This window comes from Bison bison, unplaced genomic scaffold (assembly GCF_000754665.1).
Source record: "Bison bison bison isolate TAMUID 2011002044 unplaced genomic scaffold, Bison_UMD1.0 scf7180017864482, whole genome shotgun sequence".
Lineage (NCBI taxonomy): Eukaryota > Metazoa > Chordata > Mammalia > Artiodactyla > Bovidae > Bison > Bison bison.
The window spans coordinates 5,931,414-5,955,653 of record NW_011495042.1 but is presented as its reverse complement, the minus strand read 5'-3'; the positions used below and the strand labels follow the sequence as shown (position 1 = coordinate 5,955,653).

The 24,240-nt window shown below is 53.4% G+C and overlaps 1 protein-coding gene across 1 annotated transcript in view; it reads left to right on the top strand.

Moving 5' to 3' along the window:
* Positions 1-24,240, top strand: part of FGD5 (FYVE, RhoGEF and PH domain containing 5) — a 119,739-nt gene that overhangs the window by 10,308 nt on the left and 85,191 nt on the right. The window contains exon 5 of the mRNA XM_010862520.1: positions 7-887. Coding sequence (XP_010860822.1) covers positions 7-887 — 881 coding nt within the window. The remainder of the gene's footprint in view (positions 1-6; positions 888-24,240) is intronic.

Here is a 24,240-nt window from a genome sequence, read left to right as displayed (position 1 = left end):
CCGCGATCGTTCTCCGTGGAGGGCCGGGAGATCCCCGTGTCCCTGTACCGGGAGCCCGAGGCATGCGGCCTCGAGGGCCACAGCATCAAGAGGAAGGAAGACAACCTGTCCTTGCCCTGCGTCATCGGCTCCTCCGGCAGCTTCTCCCAGAGGAGCCACCTGCCGTCCAGCGGCACCTCCACCCCATCGTCCATGGTAGACATCCCGCCCCCGTTCGACCTGGCCTGCATCACCAAGAAGCCCATCACCAAGAGCTCCCCCTCGCTCCTGGTGGAGAGCGAGCCCCCGGACAAGCACTCCAAGAAGAAGAAGTCGTCCTTCAAGCGGTTCCTGGCGCTGACGTTCAAGAAGAAGACAGAGAGCAAGATGCACGTGGATGTCAACGTGTCCTCGTCCAGGTCGTCCTCTGAGTCCAGCTACCACGGGCCGGCTCGGCTCCTGGAGATGGACCGCAGGAGCCTCAGCAACTCGCCGCAGCTCCGGGCGCGGACGGGCAAGCTCCGGGCTTGCGACTCGCCCTCCTCGCTCATCTTCTGCCGGGAGGGCAAGAGGAAGGGGGTCCCCTTCAGCAGGACGGTGTCCCGGGTGGAGTCCTTCGAGGACCGCTCCCGCCCCCCCTTCCTGCCGCTGCCCCTCACCAAGCCACGCTCCATCTCGTTCCCCAACGCGGACACCTCGGACTACGAGAACATCCCGGCCATGAACTCGGACTACGAGAACATCCAGATCCCGCCCCGGAGGCCCGCGCGGGCCGGGACGTTTACGAAGCTGTTTGAAGACCAGAGCCGGGCCCTGTCCACGGCCAACGAGAACGACGGCTACGTGGACATGAGCAGCTTCAACGCCTTCGAGAGCAAGCCACAGAGCGCGGACCCGGAGGCAGAAAGGTACCGTGACACTCGCCTTCCCTTTCCCAGCCGGCGGCGGTAACCATCCGAGAGGCAAGCTTAGGCGAGGGTGGCGGTCCCTGAGCTTTTTGGTGCCAGGAGCCAGTTTGGTGAAAGATGGTAACCATCCGAGAGGCAAGCTTAGGCGAGGGTGGTGGTCCCCGAGCTTTTTGGTGCCAGGGGCCAGTTTGGTGAAAGACGGTTTTTCCACGGACCTGGGCAGGGATGGTTTGGGGATGAGTCTAGTGCATGACTTTGATTTTGCACTTTATTTCTGTTGTTATTACATCAGCGCCTCAGATGATCAGGTGTTAGATCCTGGAGGTTGGGGACGGGCATAGTGGTCAGAACGGACTGGCTTTTTCGCCTCGGGCTCTGTCTCTCTCTAGCTTTGTGACTTGGGCTGAGTGGCTTTCCCTCTCCAAGTCTTGGTTACTTCACCTGTGAAAAGAATCCGTGCTGCCTCTAGGCAGAGTGTTTGGAAAGATAGGAGTACCTAGTCTACTTGAAAATGTTGTCTCAGATGCCAGATATAGTGCGCGGGTATTGCTGTTATCTGGGATATGTTTCTCATCTCCTAGGCAGATGTGCGCGGGTATTGCTATTATCGGGATATGTTTCTCATCTCCTAGGCAGATGGCTTTACTGCTCCCCTCTGGGCAAGTTACCAAAAGAGAAGGGCCTGGAATCTTGCTAAACTAAATATCTTTCACCATCAGGAGAATACCCTAAATTGAGATTGATCCCTTTTTATTGTGTCAATATACACTATATTCAAGGGAACTAGAAAAGACCATTTATTTAAATCGTTTGAGGAGCTAAGGGCGCCCTAAGCTAAACCTCTCAATAGAGGTCTCTAAGAGGCGTGTCCAAGCTGATTCCTTTTGTTTGTTTTTGGACTTGGTCACCTTGGGAATGAGAGTGAAACACTGCAATTATTGACACCAGGGGGGGTTTTCTGACCTCAGCTTCCCGAGCCTGACTGAATGGCCTTATTGATCATCCCGGGTGGGTACTGGCCAAGTCTTGCTGTTTCTTGTGTGTGTGTGTGTGTGTGTGTGTGTGTGTGTGTGTGAATAAAGTTTTATTAAAGTATAAAGGAGATAGAGAAAGCTTCTGACATAGGCATCAGAAGGGGGCAGAAAGAGTACCCCAGTCCTGCTGTTTCTTAGGCACCGCGGATGCACCTTAAAGGGGCTGCAATTCAACCTCCACCACGTACACACTCGGGGGCACCTGATCTGAATCAATGAAAAGTCAGAATGGCAGTGATTTTCAAGGAAAGCCTGGTTCTTTCCCCGCACGTACAGTACCTCAGTCTAGTCCGGTACAGCTGTCGTTGCTCCGAATTCCCAGGGGACCTGCAGTAATGAATCAATAAGAATGATTTGCAATTAGCATTAGCTCTCTGTGGAGTGCAGACACGAGGAGAGTTTGCGTGACTTTTGTCCTGCGTTTTTCATACGGTTCCCCACCCTGTCTCCCTCTCCCCCTGCCCCGAGTCTGGGTAAGGCTATGAATTGGTTCTTTCTGTGACCTGGTTTGAAGCAGAGGTGGGCATCAGTGCCCCTAGAGGGATCCAGTTTAATTTGGAGAATGGGGGCATGTGCACACTTTGAAGAGGGCGGGAGCAGAAAAGCAGACAAGGTCACTGCATTAGTACTTATCAGTGGGGTTTGACAAGACCCAACCCCGGTGGGTGTGGGGGAAGCCTCCCAGGTGGTAAAGAACCCCGCCTGCTGATGCAGGAGATGTAAGAGATTTGGGTTTGATCCCTGGGTGGGGAAGATCTCCTGGAGAAGAGCCTGGGAACCCACTCCAGTAGTCTCGCCTGGAGAATCCCATGGACAGAGGAGCCTGGAGGGCTGCAGTCCACAGGGTCACAGAGAGTCAGACATAACTGAAGTGACTTAGCATGTGTGCACACGACCCCAGTGGCATACCTCCAGCACTAATGGAAATAGAGCCAAGGTTTGAAACCATAAAGTCTCCGTACTGGGACGGACCTCAAAGGGCATGTGGTCTAACTTCCCATGTCTAATAGGTCTCTCTCCTAACCCGGTCTGTAGTTGAATTCTTCAGGCCCCAGGGAACTCTCTACCTCTCAGAGCTGCTGCATCTGTTGCTCGGTACTTCTATTTTTCCTTTCTGTCTGAGCCAGAAGCCGTCTTCCCATCATGTCCCCACCCCACCGAGGTGGAAGCCAACCCCTCTACTAGCCCTGCCCCCTCCTGCTGACTCTTCACCCTACAGCCAGGCATCTGAGCTCATTTCCTCTTTTGTATATGACTGTCCTTCGGAAATGGAAATCTGCTTCTGTTGAATCACAGAATTGCAGAGCTGGAAGGGAACTTCTGACAACATTTGGTCCTGTTACGGAGGAGGAAACTGAGGCACGAAGAGGGAAAGAGAGTTGCCTCAAATCTCTCTTGGTGGAGAAATCAGTGTCAGGACTCCGATTCCCTGACTCTTGGTCCAGGAATTTTTGTGAAGGGTGCTAAGGGATGCCAGGTCCAGTTGTGCAGGTTGCACACTGCCCAACCCCAGGGTCACACTCGCCTTTTAGTCTATATACAGTGTCCATGGGGTTGTGCAGTGTACAGGCTACTTGGCCATATGCAAAGGGCCTGTGGCCTTGGGCTGCTGCTGTTTAGTCGCTCAGTCGTGTCTGACTCTTTTGTGACCCCATGGACTGTAGCCTGCCAGGCTCCTCTGTCCGTGGGATTTTCCAGGCAAGACTGGAGTGGGTTTCCATTTCCTTCGCCAGGGGATCTTCACAGACCGGGGATCAAACCCACGTCGCCTGCATTGGCAGGGGAATTCCTTACCACTGAGCCCCTTGGAAAGCCCACGTTGATTTTTGCTTAGTCCAAAAAAAAAAAAACAGAAGGAAAAAAAAAAAGTTGGCTTCATCCAAACCAGAATAAAATACTGCAGAAGATGTGAATCCTCTCCATGCCCTGCCTGCTTGCTGTGTGCCAGCCCCGTGCTAGGTGCTTTCCCCGTGGTATCTCACATTTGAGGCTCCAGCCAGAGCCTTGGCTGAGTGTCTTGAACCATCACACTCTGCTGTGGAATGGATTTCCCTGCAGGCCAGGCTGGCTGGGATGTATGTCCCGTGCAGGAACCACATCCTCTTGGACATCAGTCAGTGAGCAGAGCTTTCTTCCGTTTTCCTGCATGAAACAGAGGGAAGCAGAGGGCGAGAGAAATCCCCGCTCTGGGCTGGAACACGTCTGGGCAAGGGCGGCGCCGGACACACGGCGTCGAGAGGCGGCAGGGGCTGCCACGAGGTGCGGGGGCCCCGGCTTCTTCGCCTGAATAGGGGCTTTGAGAACCAAGTGCAGGGGGGTGCTGCTGACCTGAGACATGTGCCCAGGGGTGCTGGGGTTGGCCAGGACCGGATGAGAGGATGGGAGACTGTTCCCTTCCTCCTTCCGCTGCTTGTGTGTCCCCAGACCTCGCTGCAGTGAGGATCAGAGGCCGAGGCCAAGATAAATATCGACGCTCCTGAAACAGAGCTGGACAGTGAGCCCCAGGAGGGGGAGTTCAGAGCCCACCCGGCTCTGCCTCCCTGTGGGCCCCCCGTTTGCTCCTCTGTCCTGTGGTCTGATTGGAGCAGATCTGTTATTTCTCAGCCACCCACACTATGGCTCACTGCTTGTCTTTAAATCAGTCCATCTTTTTTACTTAAAAGATGTTTCAAAAGGAAATTCTGTGTCACTACCGGCAAATGGAGAACCAGTATTAGTTGTCTTAAGTAGAAGGCAGTTGTGAAAATAAGATACAGGACAAAGAACTAAGCCCCAGCGGGTGAAGTCTGGCCTGAGCCTCAGGCCTTGCTGAGGCCTTGAGCGGAGGCTCCGTCCCTTTGCTGAGCAACGAGAGGTGTGAGAGGCGTCCTGGGCCAACGCGAAGACAGTCTCCTCGGCGTGGTCAGAAGGATCCAGGAAGGGTGAAAGGGGAATCTCGTGGTGTGATTTAGTGTTATTTAAATCCTTCTCCTAGTGAAAGTGCCTCCCTTTGAGAAACGTCTGGAGTGTGTGATAGAATTCAGAGTTCTCCAAATCAGAGCAGCAGCTCAGGGTCTGATGGATGATTGTAAAGTTTCTCCTGTGCAGATACTCCCTTCCAGGTTTGTCCACACAGACAATAGCATTTTCCCAGTTAAAACGTTCTTTGTAGCTGTCGTCTGTCTTATGAAGGAGAAGTGTACACGTTGTTACCTGTGTACATTTTCCTCTGGTGTACACAACTTTGGGGTTCCCAGGCAGCGCTAGTGGCAGAGAGCCTACCTGCCGGTGCAGGAGGTGTAAGAGCCGCGGGTTCAATCCCTGGGTCTGGAAGATTCCCTGGAGGAGGGCATGGCAATCCACTCCAGTATTCTTGCCTGGAGAATCCCATGGACAGAGGAGCCTGGCAGGCTACAGTCCATGGGGTCACTAAGAGTAGGACACAACTGAGAGACTTGGCACCCACACACATACACAACTTTGATTTAAACTGTATCCCCAAAGCATTCTTTTCTCCTGAATTGACTCTCATACATAGTATGTGAACCGTGAACTTCCAGATGTTCAGGCTCGATTTAGAAAAGGCAGAGGAACCAGACATCAAATTGTCAACATCCGTTGGATTATTGAGAAAGCAAGAGAGTTCCAGAAAAACATCTGCTTCTGCTTTACTGACTATGCCAAAGTCTTTGACTGTGTGGATCACAACAAACTGTGAAAAATTCTTCAAGAGATGGAAATACCAGACCACCTTACCTGCTTCCTGAGAAATCTGTATGCAGGTGAAGAAGCAACAGTTAGAACTGAACATGGAACAACAGACTGGTTCCAAATAGGAAAAGGAGTACGTCAAGGCTGTATATTGTCACCCTGCTTATTTAACTTATATGCAGAGTACATCATGAGAAACGCTGGGCTGGATGAAGCACAAGCTGGAATCAAGGTTGCTGGGAGAAATATCAATAGCCTCAGATACGCAGATGACACCACCCTTATAGCAGAAAGTGAAGAGGAACTGAGGAGCCTCTTGATGAAAGTGAAAGAGGAGAGTGAAAAATCTGGCTTAAAACTCAGCATTCAGAAAATGAAGATCATGGCATCTGGTCCCATCACTTCATGGCAAATAGATGGGGAAACGATGGAAACAGTGACAGACTTTATTTTGGGGGGCTCCGAAATCACTGCAGATGGTGATTGTGGCCATGAAATTAAGACGCTTACTCTTTGGAAGGAAAGTTATGACCAACCTAGACAGAATATTAAAAAGCAGAAACATTACTTTGTCAACAAAGGTCCGTCTAGTCAAGGCTATGGTTTTTCCAGTGGTCATGTATGGATGTGAGAGTTGGACTATAAAGAAAGTTGAGAGCTGAAGAATTGATGCTTTTGAACTGTGTTGTTGGAGAAGACTCTTGAGAGTCCCTTGGACTGCAAGAAGATCCAACCAGTCCATCCTAAAGGAAATCAGTCCTGAATATTCATTGGAAGGACTGATGCTGAAGCTGAAACTCCAATGCTTTGGCCACCTAATGCGAAGAACTGACTCATTTGAAAAGACCCTGATGCTGGGAAAGATTGGGTGGGAAGAGAAGGAGATGACCGAGGATGAGATGGTTGGATGGCATCACCGACTCAATGGACATGAGTTTGAGGGAGCTCCAGGAATTGGTGATGAACAAGGAGGCCTGGCGTGCTGCAGTCCATGGGGTCACAGAGTCAGACACGACTGAGTGACTGAACTAACTGAACTGAACGCAGAAAAAATGTTCTCAACGGCCATCTAGTCCAACGCTCATCCTTTTCCAGTAGAATCGTTGTGTCCCCAGTCAGGACTCTTGGTTGGGACAACCTAGGCCTTCTGAATATCCCACAAGACCTTGGTATGTTGATTACGGACTAGGAGCTTAATAAATGCATGTTGATGGGTTGGTGATTTTGAGCTTCACGGGGGGAAAGAACTATCATTTGTTAAGTATCTTCTGAGACAGTTTGAGGTGCTTTGTGTAAGCTTATTAAGTAGCCAATGGATGCAAAACACCACACACACTGGTCTGTCCTAAGTGTCTTGTTTAAATCCCCGTAATTGTAACTTCGCTTTTGCACGATGAAGCGTCTACTTTAATCACTCAGTATTATCCCTCCACACAGATCCCCGAGGTCCCCTTTCCCCATTTCATTATGAAAACATTCAAACTTAGGGAAGAGCAGAAGCAGTTTTCCAGTGAATGTCCGTGGGCCCGCTTCTTAGATTTGATATTAACATATTGCCGCGCTGGCTTTTTCTCATCACTTTCTCTGCCTGCTTTTCAGTCTGCGCTCCACCTCTCGCTGTGACCTACCCCTCAGTGCTCCCTCTGCTTCGGTTTCTTTTTCTTTGCTGTTGCATTGCGTGGCATGCAGGATTTTAGTTCCCCGACCAGGGATTGAACCCACCACGCCCCCTGCAGTGGAAGTGTGGACCGCCAGGGAAGTCCCACGTATCTCGGTTTCCTTGTCTGTAAAAGGCGACGCTGGGCGTACCGGGCCTGTTCGTGTCTTTAGGACGAAGTGAGTTAGTGCAGCACGGAGTGAGAAGGTTGGTGAGCACGAGCTGTTATGGAGTGACGCGATCAAGGCTCCACAGCGTGGGTGCAGGTGCAGAACCGGGTCTTCCACTGGGAGGGTGTCTGTGTCTCTCTTACAACTTGTGCGTGTGTCAGACCCAGTGTTCAGGACCTCACGTGCATAAACCAGGAGCAGGTGTGAACTCGTGAGCTGTGGGGTGTGGCGTCGACGTTGCCTCTGCCTTCCGCGGGGGATGGGGGCGGGGCTGCCCGCACCAGCCTGGGCACCCCAGGACGAGGGTGTTTTGATTCCGAAATCTCACTGTCTGTAACTCTGTCTGTAGCAGATATTTCACTTGTAACTTGTGATCAGTGAGGCACCTTACGGCTTTCTAGTTCCCATTTTCCAGATGAGAAAGCTGAGGCCCAGGAAAGAGATTCCAGCCGTCCTCGGTCACACAGGCAGTAAGTCGCCACACCAAGACTCACACCCAAGTCTTTCTGACTCTCCACACAGTGCTCCTTCCATCCTGTTCTCTGTGGTTGAAAAGTGCCGTGCTCACTGGTGCCCTCCACCCAAGAGCTCCGAAGCGGCTCCCTCACGGGAGTCAGGCCCACACGGCCACCACCCGCGTGCTGGCTTTGCTCGGAGGTGCAGAGGCGGGGACGCGAGGGAAAGCGGAGGGATGTCCTCCTTTGGTTTCTGCCTGCCGGTGGGTTTGCTGCGGTCTCGGCAGCTTGTGGAGAAGACGGACAGCCTCTCCTGGGACTTGCTGATGAGGTGCTCAGGTGCCGTTCCCTTCTGCCGGGCACAGGGATGGGGAGACCCTTGCCCTCCTGTGGCCCTTGGCATGGGATGAGTGACCGGAAGCTCTGTGTTGGAGCAGCCATCTGTACCGCTCAGAGGACTCAGCCCCGAGCAGCAGTGGCTTCCAGAGAAAGAGAGCCCAGCATTTCGGGCGCCTCCAGAGCCGTCCACGGTCAGAAGGCCAGGAGTTTGTGAGCACTGGGACTGGGGGCATCCCGGTGCCTGAATCTCTTGGCTCACTGATGACGGCCGTTCGAGAAGGGGGTGCGTGGGTGCTGTGTGGCAGGAGGTGGAGAGGTGAACCTCCCCATCGTCACTGACCTCATTGGAGGTGGGGTCGAGGGGGTTGGAAGGACCTAGACTCAAGTCCCTGGACTGCAAGGCTGAAAACGCTCTGGACGCAGAGAGTAGGCGTCCAGAGGAGGGTGGGCTGGCGTCATGGACAAGGGGGCATCTGAATGGGCACTTGAATTCAAGAAAAGTTCTAACTGTGGTGCTGGAGGAGACTCTTGAGAGTCCCTTGGACTGCAAGTAGATCCTACCTGTCCATCCTAAAGGAAATCAACCCTGAATACTCACTGGAAGGACAAATGCTGAAGCTCCAATACTTTGGCTACCTAATGCAAAGAGTTGAGTCTTTGCAGGAAAAGACCCTGATGCTGGGAAAGATTGAAGGTGGGAGGAGAAGGGGATGACAGAGGATGAGATGGTTGGATGGCATCACTGATTTCAACAGACATGAATGGACAAACTCTGAGAGATGGTGAGGGATGGCACGGCCTGGCGTGCTACGGTCCATGGGGTGGACAAGAATCGGATGGACTTGGTGACTGAGCAACAGCAGAATTTCCCCATACAGAGGTGGAGGAAGGTGTGAGCCCAGGCGGACGCGTGGGACTGTGGCGTTTGGCAGGTTAAACCACAGTGAAAGTGACCTACTGTGTTTCAGAGGATCTCCTCGATCTCTTTTTTCTGGAAAGCCGTTCCCGTCGTCTGCAAACACGGAGACCGTGTAGAAAGGTGTAAGGGTTGAAAGGTGTAGGGACCAAGCCTGCACCGTCTTTTCCGGATTTCCAGTCTTGTGGTAGAATGTTCCAGCAGCTCAGCCGATTCCATCACTGCCAGCCACTCAACATCGGCTGCATTTCTAAGTACTGGCGTGTGTCAGCGGGGTGATGGTTGCTGCCCTTGGGGTGTTTCCGGCTGGCTGGGGAGAAAGGCCGATAGAGGTCCTTAGAGCCTAGTGTGATAAAAGTCGTGTGTGAGGTCCGTCCAGGCGGTTCTGAGGAGGGGACGGCGAGGAGCCTTTGCCATCCGGGGGGGCCCCAGGGTATCTCCAGAGGGGCATCGAGGGAGTCACGATGGAGATACTCAGTCTGGGGCGGCTGGGGTGAGGAAAGACCTTTACGCGTTCAGACTGCGGAGCTCGGCATCCATGCCGGCGAGCCGGACGTGGGAAGGCTGCCTGGGGCCCCAGCCGAGAAGCACCTCATGTTTCTGCTTGACACCCCGGGGCAGCCCCCGGCGGGTTTTCAGCCGGGCAGGGCTGTGGTGGGGCTGTTCCTCATTGGCCTTCCAGGCAGGATGGAGAGCGGAGGGGATGAAGACACGGGAAGCAGGGAGGTGAGCCAAGGGGCCCCCCGGAGGGAATGAAGGCTCAGTGGGGCTGCGTTGGGTTCGGCCTCTGCAGCGTGCACAGCCGTCCTGTCCTCCAGCATCGGTCCCCCCAGGGCCCCAGCTGTGTCTGCCTTTGCTTTTCTCTTCTCAGTCTTTTTTTTTTTTTTTTTTAAGCTTTCTCCTTTATTTTCTTGGCCGCGCCGCGCGACGTGTGGGATCTTAATTCCCCAACCAGGGATCGAACCCCCGCCCCTTGGAAGGCAGTGTCTTGACTACTGGACCACCCGGGAAAACCTCTCCACTCGATCTTTTCTTCATCTTTTATAGTCTGTCTGGTCCGAAACAAAAGGTGTGGAGTTGGTGTCCAACAAAAGACATAAGAGAAGTAATCAGGATTTAGTCCCAAAATACAAGCTAAAGGATACAAGCCAAGTAACAAAGCGGGGGCGTGGGGGGTGGGTCACGGTGCAGACTGTCCAGACCAAGGACGCGGCTGCATTTATAACTCTGAAATGCGCGCAGAGTCTAGCATGAGGGCCCCTTCCAGCATCTTTAGAATGCAGTAGGTGGTTCGGTGCAATGGTTCCCTCAGAGTGAAAACCTGACTTTTTTTCTTTTACAGCCGCAGACAGCGCTGCGGCGACAGAAATACACATCATTGTGAAAATAAAGGTGATTTACGGCCTCAGCTGTGCATCCTTGAGTGGGTAGACAGCAGGGTTACAACCAAGCCTCCTGCTGACCGATTCCATCGGTGTCGAGAGTTGGCTGGCCAGGTTTTTGGCACATCCCAGCGGTGGTATTCATTGGTATCTCTCTATCTGCCTGCAAGCCGGGAGCCTTCTTATTATTATTATGTTTTTGACAAATGAACTCATGCAGAGCTTTCATTAAGTTTCATTGAAAGGACCTGGAAATGCCATAAAAATTATCGTAATCTCAAAACCATCACACTCCTAATGCGTGCGGCTGTGCTTCTTGTTGAAATTGACTGATGAGAATATTCAGTTTTTAATTTTCTGACTTAAAATAAGACCATCTGCAGCTGTTTCTTTTAGCAATAATTTTTAATTAAATGCAATAAAATTTACAAGGAAGGACCCTAATAAGAAAATCGCGTCAGGAACACACCGATTGTAACATTTACTAGCGTGAGATGAAAGCCCCATCTTCCCCCCCCCCGCACCCTCGCAGAGCTGTAACACAGACAATGTCCTGATTAAGTGTTAATCACTGTGTGGTTTTTCCTTCATAAAGTCAGGGTGTCCCTCTGTGGGAGGCGTGAGAACAATTCTCACTAATAGCAGACAGCCTTATTGCACGGATTCTTCGGTGAGATGCCAGCGGCTGCTGTCCTTGACCAGCTGAGCCCCAGCGGAGGCTTTGTTTCAGTCTGGGAGTGGATGGTGCTGACGTTCGGGCGGGGGGCCTCAGTGTTCCAGCCCATGGACTGGGGACGAGCGTATCGTGCAGAGAGGGAACAGCCAGCGACCAAAACTTATCTCTGTCGTTCGTGTGTTTCCTCACTGAGCTCGCATCAAGTGCCTCCTCCATGCCTGGTGCTGCCCTGGCTGCCGCAGTGGTGGCAGTGAGCGCTCAGGTCAGCTCTCCTTGGCAGAGAGCTGGTATTCTGCTGGGGAGAGGCAGAGTGTAAGACAAACTAAAAAGTCAACAGGAGAATCGTTGGTAACGAGATCTTTCTTCTGTGATGAGGTTATTCTTTTGTGAGAAAGAAGGAAAGAGAAAGGTGTGATAGAAAGTGGCTGCTGGAAGGGGTGGTTTAGACAGGGTAGTCAGGGAGGGCTTCCTGGAGGAGGTGACCCTGTGTGAGCTCTGAATGGTGATGAGACATCATCCTGAGGAAGGGCGTTCCAGGCAGAGGGAACAGCAGGGACAGAGGCCTTGAGCGTGGAGGCCCTTAGGGGTTTGTGGAGAGGCCTGGAGAACAGAATGCAGTGAGGAGAGTGCCCGGTGGGCAGGAGCCTTTGTAAAAGATTTGGGTTTTGCTTTAATGAGACGGCATTGGAAAGAAGTGTTAGGACCCAAATCATCTGCATTATCTGAAATCTTTCAGGTTTGTACGTTTACGTGTACGTTTGGACTTCGCTGGTGGCTCAGCAGTAGAGAGCCCGCCTGCCAGTGCTGGGGACGCAGGTGTGATCCCTGAGTCAGAAAGATCCCCTGGAGAAGGGAGTGGCAGCTCTTTCCAGTATTCTTGCCTGGGGATAGCCCATAGACAGAGGATCCTGGTGGACTGCAGTCCATGGGGTTGCAAAGAGTCGGACGTGACTGAGCACATGTACACACGTGTTTGTCAGCAAATAATCTGAAAATGCAGCAAAGAATATTTGCTATTCAGAACGGTCCTGGAGGTGTACAGAGGTTTGAATTGGGGTCCCAGCTCTGCCCCTGGCTGTATGGTTTCTGAGCATCTGAATCTCGGGTCCCTTCCCCACCTGCAGTTGCTCTGGACTGGCTTAGAGCCTGCAGTTCTGAGTCCCCATCTGAGTGCTCTTAATGGAAGAGGGTGGTGGTCCAGGGAGCTGAGAGGACATGAGCCCAGTGGCGGGAGGCTGGGAAAACCCCTGAAAAGAACTGCTGCATTTGGACTCGTGTTCCCTGCGTGAACTGATCCGATCTGTGTGCCATAGGGAGCTACTGAGGGCTTTAGAGCAAGGGAGTGTCGTGCTTAGCTAGTGCTCTAAGCACAGGGAGTGTAGTGAGGAAGAAGCCTCCCTCCTCCCAGCGAGGTTTCTAAACATCAAGGAATCAAGGCATGACAACAGGACTCGCTCCGTAGCCTTTGTGGTGTGTGGGGTGATGTCCCCCAGCCCCAGCAGCTGCACAATCACTCAGAGCAGAATGACCCAGAGCTCTGGCTACTACCCCGCCGTGGGGGTCCTGGGGGGTCCGATGGTGGAAGGCCACATGGCTGACTGGACCAGAGGCAGGCACACAGCCGGGAGAGAATGAGTTTGAGTCCGGCTCTGCCCCTCGTCTGATCCGAGCCACAGTTTTCTTGCTGGTTCCGGTGGTGCGGGGGTCCCTTCTCACTGAGCCGTCCTGGGGAGTCAGAGAGAATCCACGAATAATCCCATCAGTCTCGGCCTTGGCTGCTGGGAGCCGCATGCTCCAGGGCTCACGAGGCTTTGCTGCGTGTTCATGAGACGCCAGATGCTGTCTCAGACCCTTTACGTGTGTTAACTCAGTTCATCTGGGGGAGAAATAAAAACAACAAGCCTGCCACACAGATACTTTCTTTTTTTAAATCTGCACCCGGCACATGAGGAAACCAAGGTACAAAGAAGTTAAGCAAAGGGCTGAAGGTCACGCAGCTGCTCGACAGCTGAGCCAGGACTCTAACCCAGGCCGCTTCCAGCACCTGTGCCGCTCTCAGCTGTGCAGGGAGGTTGCCTCCCGCTTCGTGGGCATCACTACCTTTAATTTGTCGACTGTCCCTTTGGTTCTAAAACCTCACTAGAAGAGGAAGCTGAGGTTCAGAGTGGTAACATGACTGGCAAGCCAGTAAGTGATGGAGCTGGAACAGGAAGGAAAGTATCTTTAGGGATAAATTCTTCCCTTTCTCTGATTCACCCCCTTTGAGAACTTCCCAACTGGAATTGACCCCCCAGATGTCAAAGGTGGGGACACACACCTTTGAATGAATCTGTAGAACGGAAATGTCCTTAGCACAGGCATTCGGAAAGGACAGCTTGTAATGACGGTCCCCTTACTCAGATCCACATGGCTGGGGGATGATGTAAAAGCCATTTATAGAGAGCAAGGCATGCACTGTTGCAGGCCCCGTCAGAGGATGATATTGTGAAGGTTAGCGCTTCCTTAGATTGCCCAGCTGGGCTCAGGACGCGCCCTTGGGGGATTTATCATCCGTGCTTACGCTACTCCAGGTCAACAGGACAAAAACCTCGTAATAATTTCTGAGTGATGAATTGATGTGTTTCATCAGGCTCCTTGAGAGTGTCCCAAGACTGCCCAGCCTCCCAGAGATAAAGGCAGCCGCTCGGCTTGGGGACTTCTGAGCTTGCAGCTGACAATTGCAGCGTTTCTATGTCTTGGAGAGGCCTCTGTCTTTGGCCGTTTTCCTGCAAAACGAACGTCTCAGGGTTGAGATTGTTGGGGGAATGATGTGGCTGGTCTCTATGTAAACAGACCCGTTCTCTACGTGCGTGGGGCTGGTCTGGAGCCCTGAACGGGGCCCAAGAGAAGTTTCTCCAGGTCAGGGTACGATCCAAGAACTTGAAATTTCAGGGTACTTGCATCATTTTAATTAAGAAAATAAGACACACATATTATATATGGGGGTTGGGGGGAGCCCAACCAGACAAAACCAGAATCTGCTCAGAAACCTTAAGTTCTGCTGTGCTGGTAGCATGAGGGCCTCTTGTACTTCGAGAGGGGTCAGGCAGGGCTGTTCTGTGGGGTCGTGAGCCTCCGTCACGGGCCATGAGTAAACACCAGTGGAATGGATACTGGAAGGGATCATGACTTACAGACTGGCCAGGAAATCTGAACTCTTGGGCTCATTTTTGGCTGGGCAGGTCGAGTCCCAAGGAAGCAGCTCCTGACGGTGCCCAGCCCCCAGGGTGGAGAGGCCACAGGAGACTACAGGACTCAGCAGCAGCTCTGAGCCGGGTTCCAGAAAGCTGCTCCTGTTACCGCCCGCCGCATCGGAAGCCTGCAGAACGCTGAAGAGGCAGTCTGAGGGGGGGCGGTGCTACCCCGGGGCGGTGGGGGAACAGGAGGCCCCCTCCTGGAGTTGAGGCCCCAGCAGCGCTGAAGCAGATGGGAAGCTTGGTTATTTGCTCTTTGGGGAGCTCCCTCACATGCTTTGTCTCAGAGGTCTTCAAACTTTCTGTTGCAGCAGGATCCTTTTTTACATGAAATCCTAACTCCGACATGAACTCTTAACTCAGAACCCCAGCATAGAAGGCAAAGCTTTGCTATTATCATTCTCCTTCATAAGTTCAAAAGTTTTCACATTTCATGTTTGTGTTCAGTCGCTGAGTTGTGTCCAGCTCTTTGCAGTCCCATAGACTGCAGCACACCAAGCTCCTCTGTCCTTCACTGTCTCCTGGAGTTTGCTTAAACTCAAATCCATTGAGTCAGTGATGCTATCCAACCATCTCATCCTCTGTCATCCCCTTCTCTTCTTGCCCTCAATCTTTCCCAGTATCAGCATCTTTTCCAGTGAGTCAGTTCTTCGCATCAGGTGGCCAAAGAATTGGAGCTTCAGCTTCAGCATCAGTCCTTCCAATGAGTATTCAGGGTTGATATCCTTTAGGATGGACTGGTTGGCTTTCCTTGCAGTCCAAGGGACTCTCAAGAGTCTTCTTATTCATGCGTAATTTAATCCGTGGTTTACAGACCTCTGTGCGGGGGAGGTAGAGAACTGGTGATTTCTGCCCATATTTCAAAAACAGGCCTTTAGTTTTGTTGAAGGGACCAAGGTGTAGCAGTTGGAAAAGCAGTTGAGGATAAATGACTGTTGGATCATAAACTCCTGGATTAAAATAAGTCCCTCACCATCTGGTTTACAAGAATGGAAATGAAATTAACGAAATTAACCCCACTGCTTTACACACATTATCTCATTGATTATCAGCCCCATTTTACAGGTGGGAAAATGGAGGCACCCAGACGTCATGTGATGGAGGTGGCAAATAGGATCTGAGGCCCCAGAGCTAGGACACACGAGTGGGTCCCATCCACTGAGTGGTCCTTGCTCCCAGTAAGAGTTGCCCCCGCACCTTAGGAGCCAGTTTCACCCTCACTGTGGGTGTGTGCAGAGGGGTTGGGTGAGCCTCTGCCAGAAAGGCCGTCCTGGGGATTCCTTTTGTGGGCCAGAAAGCTGAACTTGGAAACCCAGGAAGTTCAGAAAGCCTCGATGTGGCAGCCACGTACAAGTGCACTGCACTTGACAGTTTGCAAAGCTTTTGGATGTCTGCTGGCTCCATTGGTTCTCCTGACAACCTCTGTTTGAAGTAGGCGAGACTCTGATTAAATCAAAAGCAGTATTTAAGCAAAGACCTGAAGGAGGGCAGGAAGTAGTCAGGCAGAGTTGTTTTCTGGGTGGGGCCTGCAGTTAGCCATTTTCCTGGGACCTTTCCCCGTCTCCTCGACTGAAAGGGACAGGAGAGTGACAGATACCTGACGGTTAAGAGTAACCCACGCCAAGGGCTTGGTACAGGGCCTGGCACGAAGCAGGTTCACATTTATTGTGCAAGCTGGGTGGTGGTCGTGCTTAGTCGTTCAGTCGTGTCCGACTCTTTGCAACCTCATGGACTGTAGCCCACCAGACCCCTCTGTCCATGGGGATTCTCCAGGCAAGAATACTGGAGTGGATTGCCATCTCCTACTCCAGGGGATCTTGCCGACCCAGGGATCAAACCCTCATCTCTTGTGTCTCCTGCATTGCATGCAGATTCTTTACCCACGGAGCTGTCGGGCAAGCCCTGAATGTCATTATGACTATGGTTCTGATTGTGCCAGAACATGGAAGGCAGGAGGAGAAGGTCCCTGTAAGACTGGGCGGGGGCGGGGGTTGGAATATGCCAGGGAAGAGCAGGGAAGGAGCTGGGGGCTGGGAGAGTGTTGTCCGAGGTCACGCAGCCGGCAGATAGGGCTCAGGGATGCCTGCTGCGAAGCTGCCAGCCGTGTGTTCCGTGCTGAGTGTTGAGCTGGGCAAGACTGTTCCCACCTGGGACTGACCCGGACAGGCTGCGGCGGGTGCTAGGCGCCCCTGGAGCTGCTCTGGTGATGATAGAGGGAAGGAGGTGGTGTCCTGCTGGGGGCTGTGCTCGCCCCGCACTCCCCTCCCAGAGAGTTCCTTGCAGATGCTGCATCTGGTTTCCAGGGAGGCCCCTGGTGCGAACCCAAGTTCCCTTGCCGGCCCGAGGCTGGAGGTCAAGGCTGGGTTTAGAGCCGTGGGCGTGAGTCAGTGGCTTAGCTAAGACCAGAGCGGAGGCAGCTGCTTGCCTGTGGGATAAGGAGCCCCGGCCCCACTCCAGACCCAGTCTCAGACCCCAGGAGGCCCCAGGGTTTCATCCAGGGTGCAGAAGCAACACCAGGGTGAAGAGACGTTTGTGCGTTGCTGGGTTTGCCCCGACTTCCCATCTTTCTTTGACCCTCCCCTGTTCTCAGCATCGGGGAGGGAGGTCCGTGATACCACCGGGCCTCTCTGAACCCCCTCGCTTTACAGAAGGGGCAAGTTGAGGCCCAGAGAGGGGGCTTGGTTTCTCCATCCCTCCTCCCCTGGATAAGCTGCCACCCCCTCATAAACGTGTGAGGTGATGAGGGGAACGTTGGGGGCCCGGGGGAGGGGCATGCCGCTCTGATGGGAGCGTTCAGACCCCGGATGGCATGCTCGGAGCAGGCTTCCAGAACGGAAAGCCTTCTGTGGTGTGCCCTGGGCGCCAGCAGGTCAGCCCTGCCCTCCCGCCGTCCCCTCCCCAGGGCTGGTCACCTTCTCCACTGTGCGTCTGCGCAGCGTCTGCCCGCCCGTGCTGACTGGGACATTGTCTCCTGTGCTGCACTGCAGGCCCCTCCGTGGCTTCACCACCGCAGCTCATCCCTGTATCCCCGGCCCTTGGCGTAGAACTTGGTACCCAAGTGATGCTCAGTAAGCAGTTCCGTAAAGGGATGTCTTCTGGACATTGAAGGGCACGGTCGTCCCCGAGAGACGCCCCACCAGCTCGGACTTCCCACGGATTCCTCCCGATCCCCATCAGTGCCCTGGGTCCTGGGATAGCAAGAAGACACAGGGCAGGGTGACAGTCAGCCTGGGGACTCAGACAGGAGACGCCTGACTGGGCAGCGAATTGCTTAAATTCATCTGTGCTGAGTGCTCCAAAGAAGTGCAGGCTGTTCCGAGAGCTTCTCACGGATGCCCTGGCCTGTTTCTGCTGGAGAAGAGCTCTGAGAAAGCGAGGTGGGGCTGAGTCCCGAACTGTCCTGAGGAATGAACGTGACAGAGGATGAGAATTGGGGAGGCCTCTGAGCGGGACGAACAGTCATCTTTCCCATTATACAGGTGAGGAAACAGGCTCAAAGCAGGGACGTCACTTGCCTAAGGCCACATGGTTATCCAGAGGAGAAGATGGGGTTTGCCCGCCGGTCCGCGTAGCTCCAGAGCCCATTCCCTCTCTCCTGCGTGTCTCTGCCCTGGATGAGGACACCCATGCTGGGTCCAGGCCCTCCCTTCCCACACCTGGGGGCTCACTCACGCCCTGCCCCTTCCCGCTCTCGTCTGCCCTGCGCCTCACTTGTCCCGACACCCCTGGGTGACCCGGGTCTCTGCTCCCTCCCTGTGCAAGAGAGGAACAGGTAACCCACTCTCTTGGGCTCCTGCCTCTGGAGTTTTACCGCATAGAATTCTGACCTTGAGAAGCATCTGTGAGTCTCACATCTAGAGAGAATTAGCCAGATCAACTTAAGGAGCACCCACTGGGCATCTCTGGGTGCCAGCCCCCTGCAGGGCTGGGAGCTGTGGGTCACGGGTGCACTTCTGACTGTGGCCCAGGTGGGAAGTAGGTGACAGATCCGTGAACAGCTGCCTGGGTGCGATTATAGGTATGGTCGGACAATGAGCAATGTTCTGGAAGCTTAGAAGGAGCCACCAAGTGCGTGGAAGATGGGCTTCCCTGAGGAGTTTCCAGGATGCAAATTGGGCCTTGTAGCTGGGCTTGAAGGGCGTGTAAGTATTTGCAAGGTGAGGAAGCATGGAAAAGGCGTTCCAAGCAAGGCACAGAGTCAGAGAGGGCTCAGGGTGTCCAGAGACAAGACCCGGGCACAGTGGCCAGGTTGTCTGCGACAGGGAGTGACCGAAAGCTTGCGGTTCCGCAGGGCAGCAGGGAGCTGCAGAGGCTGAGCGAGGTGGGTGCTGGGTGGGACCCCAGCCTGAGTTCTCCCTGCTGCAGCCACCTTCATCAGACCGCCCCTGCCTTCTCCAGCCTCCATCGACCTGACCTGGGATTATGTGAGACTCTTGTCCCCACAGTGGGGCAGGGGAAGGGTGGATGTGACAGTGTGTTTGGAGGTTGGGGTCTGACCTGCCTCCCAGTTATCTCTAGAGGGGCCACTGCTCAGCTCACAGGGCTCCATTCTCATGGTGCTTCCGTGGATTAGAAGCCTGGGCGGCAGGTGAGAATTTGTGCCCTTTGAATAGGCCAATTGGAGCTAATTGGTGGCTCGGGGTGGGGGTGGGGTGGCACTGTTATCTAGGCAGCTTTGGCCGGGGGACTAGAATACTGGCCTCTGAGTCGGCCTCTGCCCTAACCCTGCCCCTGCCCTGCCCGTTTCTCTTTGGCCTGAGTCCAGCCCGGGTGGACTCTCCTCTCACGGAGACGGAGGCTGGCCGGGACCGCTCGCGGGCTCTCGGAATCACCGTGTCGGAAGAGGCTGATGATGCCGTTCGCAGAGGCGCTCACTCGCTCCGCAGTGTGGTTGGGGCACAGAGCCCTGCCTGCCCCTGGGAGCCAGCCCGGGGCCCTAGGCCCTGTGGCTCCCTCTGTCTCTGCCTCTTGCAGTGGAACCTGCATTCTGCCCTCTGGACCTCAGTTTCTCCGATTGGAAAAGCGAAGGATTCAGGGAAGTGACTTCCGAGATGACTTATTAGTTTTCTGTTGCCATCATCACGGTTTATTACACATTTCTTGACTTAAGACAATGTCTGCTTTTTCTTTCAATTTATTCATTTTTAACTGGAATATAGTAGTTTTGTATTGCACTGCATTTGTATTGAATAAGGTAGTGTTGTGTTGGTTTCTTCCATACATCAACATGAATCAGCCACAGGCATACACATGTCCCCTTCTTCTTGAACCTCTTTCCCACCTCCCACCCAAAGTCCACTTTTTAACATCTCTCAGTTCTGTAGGTCAGAAATCTGGTAGGCTGGGCTGGGTACTGCTCTTAGAGTCTCACAAGGCCAAAACCAAGGTATCAAGCAAGGCAGTTCACCCTCTGACCTGCAGAGATTCATGTTCATCCTAAATGCAAAGTTCGCTCCATCCCACGGCCCCCGGAGATCTCATCCCATGACAGCGTCAGCTCAGCAGATCTCTTCTGAATCTCATCGGCTCAGAAGTCCCAGATCTCATCGTCTAAACCCTCTCAGTGAGTGTGGGTAAGGCTCTGGCAGTGACAAGTTCTCGGGCTCCAAAATCATCGTGGATGGTGAAATTAAAAGATGCTTGCCCCTTGGAAGGAAAGCTATGGCAAGCCTAGACAGTGTTCCAAAAAGCAGAGACATCACTTTGCCAACAAAGATGCGCGTAGTCAGACCTATGGTTTTCTAGTAGTCACCTACGGAAGTGAGGGTGGGACCGTAAGGGAGCTGTTGTTCAGCTGCTCAGTTGTGTCCGACTCTTTGCGACCCCACGCACTGCAGCACGCCAGGCCTCCCTGTCCGTCACTGTCTCCCCGAGTCTGCTCAGACTCATGTCCACTGAGTCGGCGATGCCATCCGGTGACAGTGACAGATGGTTTTCTTGGGCTCCAAAGGAGGCTGCGCACTGAGGGATTGATAGCTTCTGAAGCGTGGTGCTGGAGAAGACTCTTGAGAGTCCCTTGGACCGCAAGAAGATCCAACCAGTCAATCCTAAAAATCCTTCCAACGAGTATTCAGGACTGATGCTGAAGCTGAAACTCCAATACTTTGGCCCCCTGATGCGAAGAGCAGACCCGGAAAAGATCCCTGATGCTGGGAAAGATGGTGGGCAGGAGGAGAAGGGGGCGACAGAGGATGACATGGTCAGATGGCATCACTGACTCAGTGCACATGAGTTTGAGCAAGCTCCGGGAGGTAGTGGAAGATAGAGGAGCCTGGCGTGGCGCCTGGGGTCACAAAGAGTCAGACACGACTGAGCACCCGAACAACAACGACACAAGGCTGTGTGTGTCCTGCATCCCAGGGCTTCATTCCTCGGCAGCTGTGAATCTGGGGAACTAGAGAAACCGTTTGCTCCCCAAATACCAGGTACACACATTCCCGCTCAAACCGGGAGCAAGTGGAGAGTAGAATCCTCTGACATTCCAGGGAGCCTCATCCCCTCTCCCCCAAACTACAGGCGGGGTTGGGGGGGGTCACAACAGAATCAGGCTGCCAGCCCCCACCCCCCGCACCCCGCCGCTGAAGCGGCTGACTGAAGCGGCTAGAATGCCTTGTCTTCCGGGCGTTGGGAGAAAACATTTGAGCAGCTTTGTGTCCATGGATTAGAAGCAATAGGGAATTTAGTTGAAACGGAGCGAAAAGGATTTATTCCAGTAGGACTTGAGCGATGTTTGACAGGAGCAGGGTCTGTTGACGTGCGTCTGCAGCACCTCCTCTTGCTCCACTGTCAGGAGGCAGTGGTGCAGACTCTCAGGTCGGATCTGCCCCCTTCTAGCTGAGCAGCATTCGGAAATTTATTTCGCCCCCAGGTCCTCTCCGCTGTGATGTGGAGATACTACTGTGAACCCTGTAGACTTGTTGTGAAGGTGCAGCAGGAACAGTTTGTGAAAAGCGTTTTCTAAGCTTGGAACTGTCTGCAGATAGTAGCCGGACTTGCAGTCTGAGTCCCCAAGACCTCTGTGCCCTTCGCCCCTGGCCCAGGGAGGTTTGACGGCCCAGACCTCATCCTTTTCATCTGGAATACCTGACCCCCACCCCACACTAATCTGATTAACTGACCAGTGTTCACAGGGCGAGAGGCGAGGAGCCCACCGTGGGTGGCCCAGCGCAGGGTCACAGGGTCAGTACAAAGGCCAGAATTCTGGTCACAGGGAGGAAACCAGGCTGTTGGGGTAATCTTTCTCTGGGAAGAGAAATTTGACCGGTTCATTTTGGCTCAAAAATAATTTTTAACATGTTTTGTAGAACGTAAAGTGCACTTCAGAAACTTAGATCTGTGGCAGAAAATCAGATCTCACACCACCAAACTCCTGTTGTCCAGCTCCTCCCAAGATGTTTTAGGGTGTGCAGACATGCAGGAGCGGACACACACACACACGCCCATCCTTGACTGCTTCTGAACATAAATGGAAGCATGCTGAATACATCCTTCCTGACCCTGCTTTGGTCACGTTGTTGACATTGACAGACACTTTTCCCGCTCAGGGCACATAGATCTGCCCCTCCTCTTCATTTTAAAGAAGTATTTATTTCTGTATTATTGTTTGCACTGGGTTGTCATCGCTATGTGGGGGTTTTCTCCAGTTGTGGTGAGGAGGGGCTTCTCTTGGTTGGGGTTCGCAGGCTTCTCGCTGGGGTGTCTTCTCTTGTGGAGCATGGCGTCGAAGCGCTCAGGCTTCAGAAGTTGTGGCTCACGGCCCCTAGAGCGTGGGGGCTTCAGGAGTTGTGGCTCAGGGGCTTAGTCACTCCGAGGCATGTGGGATTCAAACCTGTATCCCCTGGTGGGCAGGCAGGTTCTTATCCACTGCGCCACGAGGGAAGTCCTGCCCCCATTCTTCTAATGACTGCAAGGGGCGCCAGTATCGAGCCGCCTATTGATTCTGGCCTGGAGAATTCCATGGACTGTATAGTCCACGGCGTTGCAGAGTCGGACACAGCTGAGCGACTTCCACTTTCACCATTGATGGGCATCGAGGTTGTCTCCAGTCTTATACTCTTCTGAAAACGCTGCCGTTAATAACTTTATGTACACATGTGCATACTTTCATGAATGCTATGTGAAGGTTTAAAAAAAAAGGCAGTCCTGACTGACATAATCAGGCCTACCACTGGGTTGTATCTGGTCCTTATGTGACTGTATATCTGGGGTTTAACAGGGATGGACTACGTTGTGCATAAACTCTGTGACCTTGCTTAGCTTCCCAGGTGTCTCAGACAGTAAAGAATCCGCCTGTAGTGCAGGAGATCTGGGTTTCATCCCTGGGTTGGAAACATCCCCTGGAGGAGGAAATGGCAACCCACTCCTGTATTCTTGCCTGGAGAATCCCATGGACAGAGGAGCCTGGCGGGCTACTGTCCATGGAGTTGCAAAGAGTTGGACACGACTGAGCAGCAAACACTTTCACTTTATTTTATAACTGCAGATCAGATCAGATCAGATCAGTTGCTCAGTCGTGTCTGACTCTTCACGACCCCATGAATTGCAGCACGCCAGGCCTCCCTGTCCATCACCAGCTCCCGGAGTTCACTCAGACTCATGTCCATCGAGTCAGTGATGCCATCCAGCCATCTCATCCTCTGTCGTCCCCTTCTCCTCCTGCCCCCAATCCCTTCCAGCATCAGAGTCTTTTCCAGTGAGTCAACTCTTTGCATGAGGTGGCCAAAGTACTGGAGTTTCAGCTTTAGCATCATTCCTTCCAAAGAGCACCCAAAGCTGATCTCCTTTAGAATGGACTGGTTGAATCTCCTTGCAGTCCAAGGGACTCTCAAGAGTCTTCTCCAACACCACAATTCAAAAGCATATTGTATTAAATTATTTGCTTGATTAATGAAAGCGGTAAGGAGCGCGTCTGTTGGGCTCTGGGAGTACGGCAGTGCCAAGTGACTGCACAGGCACTCCCTCTGGGTGGTTGTGCCCCCAGCTGGCCCACTCGTTCCCTTCCGCTGTGTATACGGGGCCTTGGCAATCACTTGCTGCATCAAAGCGTGCTCAGGTAGCCGTGTTCATAGTGGAAGCTTTTCTGTGTTTACTGGGTCATTTCCACAGGAGAGGTGGCTGGAGACCGGGTGCTGTCCAGAGGGTCTGCCCCGTTGGTCCCATCTAAGAGGAGCGCTCGTGAGGATTGTTAACAAAAGCGTGACCCTCGGCGCTGGTGGGAGGTGCCGGCAGCCTCTGACGCTGAGCTCCCGGCGGCCCGGGTTCAATGCCGCTCTGCCCTGGCTGGTATCAGATTATGGTCGGTGTGAATAATTCAGGATTCTGAGACACGGAAGGGGCTGCTGGACCCAGGTGGAAGGAGATGAACAGGCTTAGTTAAGGAGAAGACGTGTGTTTTTAGGATAAGATTCCAGAAAAGACAGGGGGGACTCAGACATTGAAGGACATGGTTATCACCCACCTCTGCCCTTTCCGCCTTATCCAGAGAGGATGCAGGGTGTGGTCCCCAGGGCATCACCTGCGGATCTGGGTGTAAGAGGAAGCTGATCGCCAGGGACCAGACAGTGTGACCTCATGGATAAGATTAAGGGGTCCCTGCCCCCCAAACAGCTCTCTCCAGCCTGCCTCCAAGTCACCTGAGTGTGCTTTGCTCAGAGCTTTAGAACCCCCTTCACCCTGTCCCTGCAGTGTGCCAGGGCCCCAGGCCCCCCACCCCGAAGTGTGCCAGGGTCCCAGGCCCCCCACCCCAAAGTGTGCCAGGGTCTCAGACCCCCCCCATCCTGAAGTGTGCCAGGGTCCCAGACC